The 13,778-nt window shown below is 45.1% G+C and overlaps 1 protein-coding gene across 1 annotated transcript in view; it reads right to left on the bottom strand.

Moving 5' to 3' along the window:
- The window catches only part of LOC112564786 (ras-associated and pleckstrin homology domains-containing protein 1-like), a 52,052-nt gene extending 47,590 nt beyond the window's left edge, over positions 1 to 4,462 (bottom strand). Inside the window, 1 exon segment of the mRNA XM_025239858.1 lies at positions 4,222 to 4,462. Within this exon segment, the coding sequence (XP_025095643.1) occupies positions 4,222 to 4,307 (86 nt within the window). The 5' untranslated portion in view covers positions 4,308 to 4,462.
- Positions 4,463 to 13,778: the final 9,316 nt, after the last annotated feature.

Below are 13,778 nucleotides of genomic sequence, written 5' to 3'. Positions count from 1 at the left end.
ACGAACGAAGGGTAGGGTATCATCTTTTTAAACCAAGAATAACACATGGTTTACACATAAGCGCGTGCATACTGGTAAACCAAGAAGAGCAAGATCATGATATGCATCGCATGATCAACACGATCAGAAGAGACGAACCAGACTTGGTCTGACCGCAGGGCGATCGTCTTTAGAACTTCGATCCCGGCTAAGTTCACAGCGTACGTCGCTAGCCTGATGGTTAACATGCAGCAGCTAAACACCTCTGCTTCATGCTAACCATCAAGGTACCCGAGTGTTGTGCTACGGAGTGTCGTGAAACTAAACTTATTCATTCATCTAGTCTCACTGACTACAGAAATTTGATAAAAAGGCAATAAATAAAGAGAGTAAAAATGCTTGATTATGATAATACGACTGGAGAGGAAGATGGGAGATAACATACATCACTCATCAGCGATGTTGATTTCCGCATGGAAGCGGCCTACCCACACAAAGACCTCCTGTCTGGGCATGACAGCCTGACTAGTTTGCTGGGAGGCTGCGGACTTGGTAACACTGCTTCAGACATAGCGCCCGGACTGATCGATGTGAGACTGCGGCCAGCTCCAAACATCGTCCGGTCCATGGCGGGGTGGGTGGGGAGGTCAGCCTTGCGCGCGCCTCCTCGCATACAAAACACAGGCATTGCCCACGCAAACAAATCAGTGACAGGAGCTGAACATGCAACGGGATCAGTAACATAGGCGCTGAATACACAAAGAAATCAATGATAAAAGCTTCGCCTACATAGAAGTGACGCAAGAGTTGTACACACAAGACAAAAAGCATGAACCACACAAATTAGTCAAGCCAGCGAGACAAAGTGCATGCATTGCGTACACGTACACGCATTCACACATGCCCACCTACACACACCCCACTCCCATCCACAGACATACATTCTTCTCTCTCTCTCAACCACATAGATTCACACTATTTCTCTTTCACACACACACGCGCGCGTGCAAGCAGGTGACGTCATTGACGGGTTGAAATGCTCGCAGACGCGCACGCTCCATTGCGCAGACAAACCAGCCTGGCGCGAGCTTACTGTAAGTAATAAACGTCCCTAGACAATGCCATTCTTCCAGTAGTGTTTTTCTCCTCGCACACAGCCTGCCACCTTCCTTTCCCGTTATCGCACAGGCGATAATAGGAGGTAAAAACTGCAAAGACTGGGTTGGATGCTCAGCTTTTCGGCTTCTTTGCTGGCTAGGGCGAGGGGTTAGGGAGAAATTCTCTCAGAAAGAACAGGCTTTACCAGCAATCGAGCAAACACACGAGAGAACAGTAAACGGGTCGTAGCCCTGATAGCCTGCCGAATGCCAGCCAGCCTCCAAGATGCCGAAGGTGAGCGTCCACACAATGGACTGACACTGCATTCGTCTGTCAGCGCTGCAGCCTGGGGAGAAGTTCTAGGTGTCCAGAACAACCGACCCCAACTGCCCGTCACTTGTACACTGACTCAAGAGTTGCTATGAAGTCAATGGCCAGCGCCTAATGTTCACGATGGGCCATTACTTTAATGATGCATTTTGCGGCGACCCTGTGAGGGGCTGAGCACTCGCCACAAAGCAGGAACACTAGCATTCCTACTTACGCGGCCTTACGGGGTCAGTGGCGCGGGGTCAGTGGCGTGCCCTGCTCTCGCCGCAAGGTCACACTCTAGGCACTACCGACACTCGGCCAAATTAGATACTACTAGCATGACACGACAAAGTACACCAAAATCTTACGAAGACGACGACTACGATGACGATGACTTTGTTTTTGGGATGGGGGATCAGGATGGAGAGAATGGTAAAGTGAGAGTATAGGAAAAAATAATGATGGTGGTGGTGATGGAATCGTTTTTAAACTGACAAGAAAATGCAGGAAAAAACTTGTTTTCCCTCTCATAACATGAAAACCGACGCAATTATAACAAACTTTACCCGTTTTCAAGTTTTCAACCATTCCCTCAGCTAGTCATATGGTCCACTGCTACTTTTTCAAAAAGAAAATTTCTAGAAACATGTGTGCTGAAACAGCTGCGATTGGAGCAGAGAGGGAAAAACCCGCTTGACTCGTGACTGGTGAGTTCCTGTGTGTAGAAATAAAGAAAAGAACAGAGAAACCGAGAGTTAGACCAAATTTAAACAAGGAGAAGTGTGTTTTATCCGAGCCTGAGTATGCAAGAGGAAGAGGAGGGGTTGGGGATGTTACCCAGCGGGAAGCCAAGCGAGGTACACGGCATGCCTAGGGAACATGCAAGTGTCGCTCCAACCTCTTCCAGACTTGATGGTTACCCCCGCATGCCCACGCCCTCGACAGCAGCCCGTGAAGACAGCGTGCATGAAGGAGGTGCTGGGAAGGGGTGCCACACGCAGCACATGCCCCAAGAACCACTTCACACACACTAACCCCGCTATCCGGACTACTGCGGGTAGCGGTACATGCGGCCCCTAATGGAGGGCATTCTCAGTAGGGATCCAAGCTGCCAGCTGCCATTGTAGTCCACTCGCATCACAATATCAAACTGATGCACTTGTGTTGCTGCAGCGTATTACTGCATTTGTCGCTCCACACTGCTACATCACACTGCTGTGCCATGCTGATGTCTGGTGCACTCATAATGTGGTACCAAACTGCTCTATAGCCGTACAGCACTGGGCCTCGTAGACTGCCACCCTTCTCTCAATCAACAGTTCCATGACACCCAAGTGTAAACAACATGAACTTTGACGGTGTCATTATATCGCACATTAACTTTACACACTATTACTACACACAAACACACACATTCTCAAATACCTGCTCTTTCTATCTCTCTCTCTCACACACACACACTTTCACAGTACAGAGCAGAGTGTCACACTCTGCACTTGATTTACACTATGAAGCTCGCTCATGAAACACGTACCTGCAGCAAAAATGGCGCGACGCTGCGTACGCATCCGTTCAGTTCCAAGACATGAAAGAATCACCATGCCAAATAAAGAGCATATTCATTAGAAAAAAGACTCTAGGGGTCATTCTGCACTAGAAAGAGGACGCCAGGGTAACCCCCGCATCGATCTTAACGGTTCTAAAAGACGTTTTTGCAAGTGGGGGCAGGAACACAAAAGCTGTGTGTGTTGCCATGACGACCGTCTTATTACCCTTTCCTCCTCTCCCCCGAGCACGTCTACACCGGCCACTAGATGAGTGGAGAATGATGGCAAGTTGACTTTGTGTACACACAATGCGCACCAATAGCTGCAGTAACAACACGACCCCTGCATGACTATACGCGTGCCAGACTGTCAGATTACGCGGACAAGTCAGACGTGCACATGTTGTGTGTGTGTTGGGGGAAATGGGGGGGGGGGGAAAGACACAAAGACAGCCAAAATCTCAAGAGAGTGAGAACTGGGACACTGGAGGTCATCAGAGCACACAAGTCTACGAGTGACAAGGAAAGCGTCTGGCACTGCGGTGACTGCAAGCTTCCTCCAGTCACGTCGATGAGACAGACGTGGAGGATGGCGCAACCGCGAGTACTTAACGAGCTCGACCACGTTGAGACGACGTAAAGATATATGAGACTGCACACTGCCATTCACCATAGATCATAAAATATTCCCTACAGAATCAGAAAGAAAGCCTAAGCAGCAGCTACTGTAACAATCACATACTTTAATTAGCACTATGATCATCTACACCAAGTATAACAGATTTCTGGAGAAGAACGAAGAAGGGAAATGACTGTCAACGTGTTAAGTCATAAAAGACACCATCAAGTTAAACAGTTCGGCGCTGAATGTCTGCACTGTGTGTTCGAAGCCTTTAGTTCATGAAGCCCATGCTGTGTATCAGACTTCAGGTGGTGTTGAGTTACGCCAGCTGGGATGCCGACAGTTTTCGTGTCTTGAGACCGCAGTGCCAAAGCAACAAGCGCACGCTTGAAGAGTTCACAAAGCGCCCTCTATATCCTGTCTTACCTACAGACTGTGTGTCGTCGTGGACACCCTCGCTCAGTCTAAACCAAACCCAGACACATAAGTTCAGCAATAGGAAAGTCAAGAATGGCTAAACTATGATGGCATCCGTGAGCTATGATGGAGGAAACCAATCATCGGCCACGCGTTTTTCAAGTCGTTAGTCACGCGCCATGCTTCGCGACTTGTACACAAGGGAACGGACGCTCGCGGCGTCACAGTAGTACACAAGGCACCTTACCACAGCATGGAGTAGCCGTCCTGTATCCACTGCTGCACCGCCGTCTCCTCGCCGGCCGCTGGGTCCGTGTCGGTGTACAAGTTCATTGTCCGCCAGGACTGAGGAGGACCCCCGACAATGAAGTTCTCACACGAGGAGGGCCATGATCCACTGTACACAGGCTGGTGTCTCAGACCCGATACAGCTCCATCTTACGTGTGTGACTCGGGCCTCGCGCACTGACGTATCCGCTGAGGCCGAAAGGAAGCGGGCAGAAGGGAAGGAGTGGCGATGGCATTAAAAAAAAAAAACTGGCTTCTGACTAGTATTTCTGAGAGAGTGCCGTGCGCACAGCAAGACATTTCAGCTCGTGCGGTGCTAGCTCGGGCCGTGTCTCGCGCTCGTGCACGTGCAGACTGGCGAACAGCACGATACAGAAGCTAGCGGGGAGGTGGGGACTGCCTAGGTGCCGACGGGATGGTGGGAGAAAGAAAAAAATAGAATTGGTTGACACGTGTTTGCGCTACATGTGCAGTTTTTCGATCGATAAAGTCGTCTCCAGAGAGTAGTTGTAATATGTAATGTAGTGTAGATTGTTATTACATGTAATTCCATGCGTCTCTCTTCTCCTCTTCCTCTCTCTCATTGAGGGATGAAATACCAGATTATAAGAGTGAGAAGTACATTTGTAACCATAATCAAGTTTTTCAATATCCTCTAATAAGATATTGCACAGTGTATAGAAGAGCAGGTTGACCAACCGTATAAAGAATGGACATAGGTATGGCAACATGTTCAGGCTAATAACAGCAAGACTAGCAGAAATAGAATAGTTTCTGACAGCTATTATAGAGAAGCTTATGCGTTCTTTAGCTGTACACATCCCTATTGTGTCTGCATTGTGCACACAACGTAACGTCCCTGTCCACGGAAAGACATAAAAATGCTCTTTAATTTTGTCCAATTCCGTGTCGCAATGTTATCTAACAACAAAATCACATTTCATGAAGCAGTCGGTTATGATTGCTAAGCTGCAAGTAACTGTAGCCATCGTGATGCAGGACTATTCACTGACGCCTGAAGACAAACATGGCATCTAATGTGTACAACAACAATTTGGAAGCAGTATTCAGGACACAAACACACTCGAAATGCTATAAAATACTTTGGTCAGACATGTCAGGGTTCAGTCAAAACACGACTTCTAACCGTCTGAAGGATACATCAATGCCAGGAACAGTGGCCTAAATCCCCTGCTACTTCCAGGTCTTTCTTTAGCAATACATTTTATTTGCTCCAAAAGTACCTCCTCGAAGCCCTAACCCTAACCCTCCTAGATCATACATCAGTCATCGCCTCGCCTAACAGAACAACCTTGTCGGGATATTTTAGCAGTAACGGCTGTCTTGCTGGAAGATGCTGAAGAAAAAGCAACAATGTCCATTTTCTAAATCTTGTCCCAAGTAGAAAGACAATAACTATATTAAATGTCACATCTACCAGCAGGCAATAAGCTGGATCTCAGGTATGTCCCCCAAAAATTAACTGGATCTCATTTACATAGCCTGACAATTAGCGGGGTCTTACGTCTGTCCGCTGGTTAATTGGATCTCATGTCTGTAAGCAGACACTAGCTGGATCTCTCGTGTGACAGAAGGCAGTTAGCTGGATCTCGCGTTTGTCTGCTGACAATTAGCTGGGTCTTACGTCTCCCAGCAGAGAGCACGATGCCCCGTCTCACCCCGCTCGACTCCTGCTGATTATCCTCCATGTTTCTCCCCCATCTCAAACCCTTTCTGTACCCTGTAAACTATGCGTCAAACCCCCGTTCTGCACCCTGTTAAAACCATCCTCCCCTAACAGTTGTTAAGTTGACATGGAGTTCGCACAAGTACAAGGCCCTGTTGCACACTGGGGTAGTCTGTACGAGGTCTACTGGTGAGGAGGTAAGAAATGTTTAGTGTCTAGATAAGCAGCAGATTACCAGTGCAACTTACAAGACCGACTACAGCTACCAGAACGAGCTGATGCTGCTGCTGCAAGTCAGAAAATATAGCTGTAGTTACTGAAAGCTAACGAGAGTTTGACGAGTCTACGCGTCATGCAAACAGCTTAAAAATACTTGTTGAATGTCTTTTTACACTTTGGAAGAGATGCACAAATCGTTTTTAAATATGAAAACTGTTCTAATGAAGCAAAATTTGAAACGCTTGAAGACTGTCTTCAAGGTCCCTCGAGACAGGGAGCACTTCGTCAGGTTTATCTAAGTTTGACCAAGTTGAGTGTCAAGGCTTTTTAGGCGATCGTCCAGTACACTGTAACTTTGGACTTCATGCTGAACTAAAACCAAAACTGTTTTCCTATACACTTGCCAGTACAATGCGACTGTAGAGCACTTTAGACCTTTGACCTTTCGCTATTTTCCCGGTTAAGATAGGGGGCTACACATATCTATTACACATATTTTAAACGTGGCTTTCTTTTCTAAATTTAAAACTGCTTAATACAGTTGAAGACTCGCTAATAAAACCATTTTAACGGCGATGGTAGCGGTTATAAGATCCGGCTATGGAAGAGAAATCGATACGTTTACATGCAAATAAGAAATTTAATTTAAAAAATCGACGAACAATCGTTTCAGCAGCTTAGATTTCAACGAGCGCATATGGTCAGAATTACTTAAACAATTGTTCTGGCTACTGATGAAAAGATAGCTAAAGCCTGCGATAGGAAAAAGCACATTTGAAGGCGTTATCGGTGTGCCAGCCTTAAATTTGAAGATAATTCATTTTAAAAGTTTGTCCCCACTTGCGACTCAAGACTGATTTTTTGCTTTTTCGCGAAATTCGCCCAGCTATCACGTGCTAGGGAATGGAACTATATGTGGCGAAAGACAGCTTAAAACAGCTTTATCTTCTTTAAAGGATTTTAGCTATGTGGTTTCTTGTGAACAGAAGGAATATCACAAAACTAAATAATAAAGAAATAATTAAACTGTTCATGCTGTTTACCATAGCAGTTCTCTGGGTAAAGTTCTCCCCCGCCCCTTATGCACCTTTGTTGTTTTGAGAGTTTTTCCCTTTCGTTCCACACAACCTCTACATCCCCACCACCTCTCACTTCCCATTCTCAACAGCTCCAGGACAAGTGCGAGAAAAAACAAAAGGGTTTGCAGCAGACAACACTCAGCTAGAATTACAGATATAGGTGATAATTCCAGACAACGAAGCAGGCCAAAGCCTGGCAAAACGCGCACAATGTATGAACACCACGTGACTGTAGCAAGTACGAGGTGTATATAAAAAAATAGAATCTTGAATGACTCTGTCAACAGACGTTTTTTGCTACTTCGTACATTATTTGTAGAGTTTATTTCTTTTCAGGCAAATTCATGTACACGTCTCTGTCTCTTCCAACAGTACTCTCTCTCTCTCTTCTTTAAATATATATATATAAGACTAAAGGATTATGTGCCTGTAAATAAGGTAAAGATTGTGATTTGGTGCCGACGTCCTAACGATAAACTAGAACAGAAACTAGAAACTAGAAATTCGTTTTCGTTTCTCGGTGTGTGTGTGTTGTGTGTACGTGTAAGATGTGTTGACATTTTCAGACACATTACCTTTCCATTCGCCTATGATCTGGTTTTAGTTTTAGGCATAAGGAATCCGACAAACGGTGCCCACTCCTTAACGAGATACACCTTGGAATAGGTCACCGTCGTTCTCAGCTGCGCGCAGTGGCTGACTGACAAAAGATGGTAATGGCCGGCACGCTAGAAAACTCTCCAAATCTCGCAGCAGACACACGAAGAGGAGCGCTGTCCCCAACCCCCTACCACTTCACTCTGAGTAAATTTCTAAACGAATATGCTAGCACAAAATCGACGTTTATCTTAAGCTGACACGCAAAGAAAACGTTCCGTTATATCCCAGTGTTCATCTAAAAAAAATTCTTTGTCCCATGTTCTCTCCCGCTGTTACGTTAGCCACTTATATAATGGTGCATGAGGTCAAGGCAGTCGAAAGCTGACTACTTGGCGTTATCCATTCAATTAGCGCTGTCCATCGAATGGCAGTCGCCACTCTACATAACATTTGTGGATTTTGAGAAGGCTTTTGACTTTCGACTTTGCGGATGACATCAGCCTTTGCCCTACAAGTAGAAACATGCACAGACGAAGCTCACTCGGCTCTCAGAAGAAGCAGCGATGACCGGCATCAGGCATTTAATCATTTTAGTCAATCAACATCAAGAAGATGGAGGCAATGCGGGTCAACAACAAGCAAGAGGCCCCACTCCAACTACATGGGGAATGGATTACAGATACTGACCACATCACCTACCTTGGCAGCATAGTCAGCAAAGATAAAGGTGCAGATGAAGATGTAAGAAGCCGAATAAATAAAGACAGTCTTGCATTCCACGTCCTGCGGCCTGTCTGGAACTCCAAGGCTTTATCTCTCCACACTAAGATCCGCATCTTTAACGCAAACGTGAAGTGAGTCCTTTTATATGGATCTGTGACATGGCGTGTGACAAACACCATCACCAACAAGATTCAGACATTCGTCAACATATGTCTGCGCCACATCCTCAATATCAGATGGCACGAGATCTCCAATACAGACCTGTGGGAGAGAACCAACCAAAAACCTGACAGCCAAGACATCAAGAAGCGGAAGTGGGGCTAGATCGGTCTGCGAAAGCCAGCCGACAATTTCACGAGACAAGCTCTGGGCTGGAAACCACAGAGGAGGCGCAGGGTTGGGAAACCCAGACAGACATGGAGGAGATCAGTCCACAGTGAGGCGGAGGCAGCTGGCATGACATGGTCCCAACTGGAAAGGGTCGCCCAGAACCGGATCCGATGGCGTGGTGAAGTTGCGGCCCTATGCTTCACTGGAGGCGTAAAGGAATAATAAGAAGAGGCCTACTATGTCAAGCCAGTGATGTAAACTGCAGTGTCACAGGTTTATAAACTGTCTTCAAACTAAGAACCAAGCTGCTGATCGTGTCGTGGGGAGGAGGGTACAGTTAGTCATGTGACCCTTCCATCCTTGAGGAGAGGTATCTTGAGACCAGGTTTTTGTGAGAGCGGTGTCCCTTTTCCTTTCCGTCTCCACCTTGCCTTATGGATTCTATGGTGTCTGCTTACCACCGGTTTTAGATGCCGGTGATTCAACCACTAGGCTATCGAGTGCATGACGATACGCGGGCTTCAGATTCTTAACTTAATTGAATAAAGATTACAGGCTAAAGGCAAATCTATATCTGAATTATAGCTAAAAATTGTGTTGCTACAAGGGGTTAGTTTCGTTACCTATTCAACGACATCAATGCTGCTGTAGAGACGCATGTTGCTATGGACGAATCTAAACTGAATTTTTCAAGGGAAGCAAGTCGGGAAGCTTAGCCGTGCTACGAGGGAAGAGAAATTACGGCACTTTAATGGCCGTTTGAGAAAACTACTACTAAGATATAAGCATCCAGTTACTATGAGGCATCCGAGGAGGACACACGTGCTACAGAACGCAGGGCACATGTCGTCGACTTCCGGCCTGTGTAAGGGGGCTACAACCTTCAGTTCCAACCCAGAACCTATTGCTGACAGACATAAATCTTAATGACAGGTGTTTTCTTTTTCATTTCCTAGGAAACATGATAACGAAGTTAAAATAAATCAAGGATGATAAAGATGCTAAATGATGGGGAAACAAGGAAAAGTGGGAGAAAACGTACCAGAGTAAGTTTTTTTTTAATCCAGCGTGATTGAAATACCTTATTGTTAGTAACTGTGATATGTAGCTCGTGGCACCAGTTAGAAATCTTATCTAACCTGCAGCCATCCAGCGCGCACAACACTATTCACCCCCTCACTGAGAGATAAGAAGTCATGGTTACTGTAGCCTGTCTGCTAACGTAAATACGGTAATAAATTGTCTAATTCTTTTTAACTTTCTAGATATTCCTGTATGCCACCAGGATCTCAAACTGGTAAGAAAACAGTGACACCATTAAAGCCTGCATTAAAATGCCCGTACCGTGAGCTGGTTGATATGAAAATGCCCGTAGGTGAGCTGGTTGATAGGAAAAGCACTGAACGACTGATCAGCCTATCTACAGCGCCAACAGCCATGACACCTGACCATCCTAACTGTAAAACATAAAGCTTACTTCGCAACAATAATGCAATGTCGTAATGACCTCGTTTATTTATAAAGAATATTTAAAATAAATATTTATATGTGTATACGTGGAATTCTAAAATTTAGTTCTCTTAATGAAAAAATGGACAAACATCTTTGCTCCAGTATCGCAGTGTTTGGTCAACTTTTTTATCCTCTGTTTAAAAATAATATGTTTACTGCTACTGTCCCTGACAGAAGTTTGATATAAATCTGTTCATGCAATGAACTGGATAGGGCAGGTGCAACCGTCTCCTACAGAGACTCCTCCCTTCCCTTGTTTTTCTATCACCCACGGCCTGATGACGTCACGATGAGCGGTGGCTGTACACAGCCGGTCGTTGCGATGTTGTGGCCGTTATGATACACCCATGCCACGCTGCTTTGCCCAACATTTCACGAACACCTCTCCTTATCCCCGTTTTCCTTATGGAGCTGGGTCATGACGGGTAGGCGGGCAAGCTGATGTGCAGATGCTCTTCAAATATTGTCTAAAAAAAAGTCATGTGCTGTTGTTTTTAGAAAACATCTGAGCTTTAAGCACACCGGCTATGTTTCGCAGCGAGTGATGCAGCTAGCGAGGGTAGGAAGTGTCAAAGAGAACATCGGTAAATAGTGGCAACTGCGAACAGGCCCTCGGAGATGGCGTCATCCAAACCTAAAGATCCGCACCTGGCTAGGTAGATAGGAGGAAAAAAGGAGAAGAAATGAAGTTCCCGTTTGCATGACGTCGAGAAACGTTAGGTACGCACAAAAAAAGAAATTTTCATGGTCCACAAACTATACTTTATAATATATGCTATTATTGTAAAAACAATTTCTCTATTACTATCGAACACCCAGGAACTATCAATAAATCTACGATGTTTATGCTGTCAAGACAAACAACATTACTCGATTCTGAAACATCGAGGTTCTATTTCTCACCATTCCAATATCTGGCTGATGCTGTGCTTCACAAAGATAGTCTTAGTAAGATACAGGAAAAAAAAACAACTGCATGAAAGATATTTGCAAAGAAAATAAAAATTTGCAAGCTTAAGAACGTTAACAGATATGACAGGCCTGCAACTGAGAGAGAGTGAAAAGAATAGAAGTAAAAGGATGTAGAATAAAAAACAACAAAGTATTAACAGACAACCTCACATAATTACTCGCACAATCATACTGTTGATGAAAAAAAGAACCAAAAACAGTTTCTAAATACTACCATTGCGAACATTGCAAATATAGAGAAATTAACTCGCTTATTTTCACAATGTTTAAGATTGCAAGAGAGAAAAAAATGTGCTTCATTTGTTGTAAAAACCGATTGTCAGGTTACTTAAAAATATAAAAATATGTGTACATTTACTTGGAAATAGAGCTTTGAGTTTGCTTAGAACAGCTTTGTGTGTGCGCGTGCGCGAGTAAGTGATATGCACGTGAGTGTGTGCAATTTTTATTCAAACATATGTTTTCTGAAGATCTGTAAGAAAACTGGTTTCCAACACTGCCGTGAAGAACGTCTCCACACTCCGCTAAAGAGTAACATCCCCTAGGTTATTTCTCCAGGCTTCCTCGCATAATAAAGCACATCGGTGTTGTCTTCTTAAGTTCTTTCTTCCACCACAGCACTGCTTCTGTGCGCCACTCTAACTGGAAAGATACCTGGCTGCCAACCATCTCCGACTGGAGGGCAGAACAGTGATTGCACGCGCCTGCAACACTTCAAAGGCAAATTTGACTTGAAGAGGGCGGCATGGGGGATGCAGCAGTGATTTGGCAGTGTATAAATCACTGACACAGAATCCTGTTCTCTCATGTGACTGTTTGCTCAACACGCCACTCTGCCTACGCGAAGCACTGAACCGTAGTCGCACGAAGCAGTGGACTGTAGAAAGTGGCGGCACGTGTTTATTTTGATTTTATTTTTTTGTTTTTTTTTTTTGTTTTGGTGAAAGCTGGCGGTCTGCACAATCTCCACTGCTATCTGCCCCATGTGTTTTTTGCACGAAAGATGCAGCTAAATCCACACGTGCCATTTGTGCTTTACATTTGTGCAATTAGACGGTTAAAGGGAAGCCCAGAATGATGAGAGCAACGATAATGATGATGGTGCTGACGATAGCATGCAGAAAGCATGACATGAATCCAAATGCTTTTTACAAAATGGTATTTATCCCTACAGCCTAAGTAATCCACAAACTCTACAAAACAAACGTATTGAACACAAAAAAAAACCAAGAAAAAAACTATTCTAGCCGAAGCCACAGATATTGTAAACCATAGCTGATGATCCGGGTGGAAGCAAGAATCGTTCGGGTGTTTACATGCAGATAAGCAGTACCAAATAAAGTGGCGTGTCATTATGTCGCGTGTGGTCAACTTGCTGACCTGTCAACATGAGTAGGCTCTTGTAGCACCATGCACTTACGATGAGCTCAGCAAAAGCATCCTAGGATGTATTTGATTTATCAAAAGCTCAGCCACCATCGAATGGAATGCGTTGCCTTATCAAGGAAACCCTCAGTGGCATTTCTCCGCCTATCGAGAACTCACTAAACGAGAATGACTTATCAGTCCTGTTTACCCGCTTAACATTCCAGTATGTTTTTCAAAACCGTTTATCAACGTCAGTCACTGCCAGTTCTGTCATTCGTCGCCCTGAGTCCGATCACAGAGATGACCGGTGGACCACGCATTCCGACTACCATCACAGCTGGTGCACTACGCACGCTGCTGCCATCACAGCTGGTCGCCAGGGAAATGCCCTGCCAGATTTTTCACGGGCTTGCTAAAGGGGAAAGACATTAAAAATAATGAAAAGAAGGAGGCGAAAACAAGAGGTGCAACCGCTCATAAATACCTCTCTATACAACAGTTGAGAAGTCTGAGGCTATCAACATCAGGACACGTTTTGTACCTGCAGGGGATCACGCTGAGCAAAGCAGGGTACATCCAGGAACAAGGGGAAGCTTTTCACCTGCTTATTGAAAGTGCAGGACGTTTGTTCAATTCTCCCACCCCCCCCTCACTCAATCTCTCCCTCTTTATCGCTCCCCTCATCTTCCACGACCTGTTACCCCTTTCACACCTAGGGCTCGCAGATAAAGCCAGCGAGTTATCTCGCATGCTAACATGGAAAGCGAATAGATGTCAGCACGTGCGGCGGGACGATCTTTCTTTAAATAACTCTGCACGAACTCTGTGATCTGCTGCAGACCGTAACGGAAACAACTGACGGCATGACTTCAGTAACATCTGTAGCAGCTTGTGACTGCCACGTATAGCAGCAGACTACATAAACATTAGATAATGATTTCAGTGTTCAAAATGTTCAAATGAACTCTGGTCTCCTTGCACACCTGGACATACACATACAGACACACACAAAGAGAGACAGACAGA

Source organism: Pomacea canaliculata, linkage group LG5, assembly GCF_003073045.1.
Source record: "Pomacea canaliculata isolate SZHN2017 linkage group LG5, ASM307304v1, whole genome shotgun sequence".
Taxonomy (NCBI): Eukaryota; Metazoa; Mollusca; class Gastropoda; order Architaenioglossa; family Ampullariidae; genus Pomacea; species Pomacea canaliculata.
This window is presented reverse-complemented; position numbering and strand designations above follow the sequence as displayed.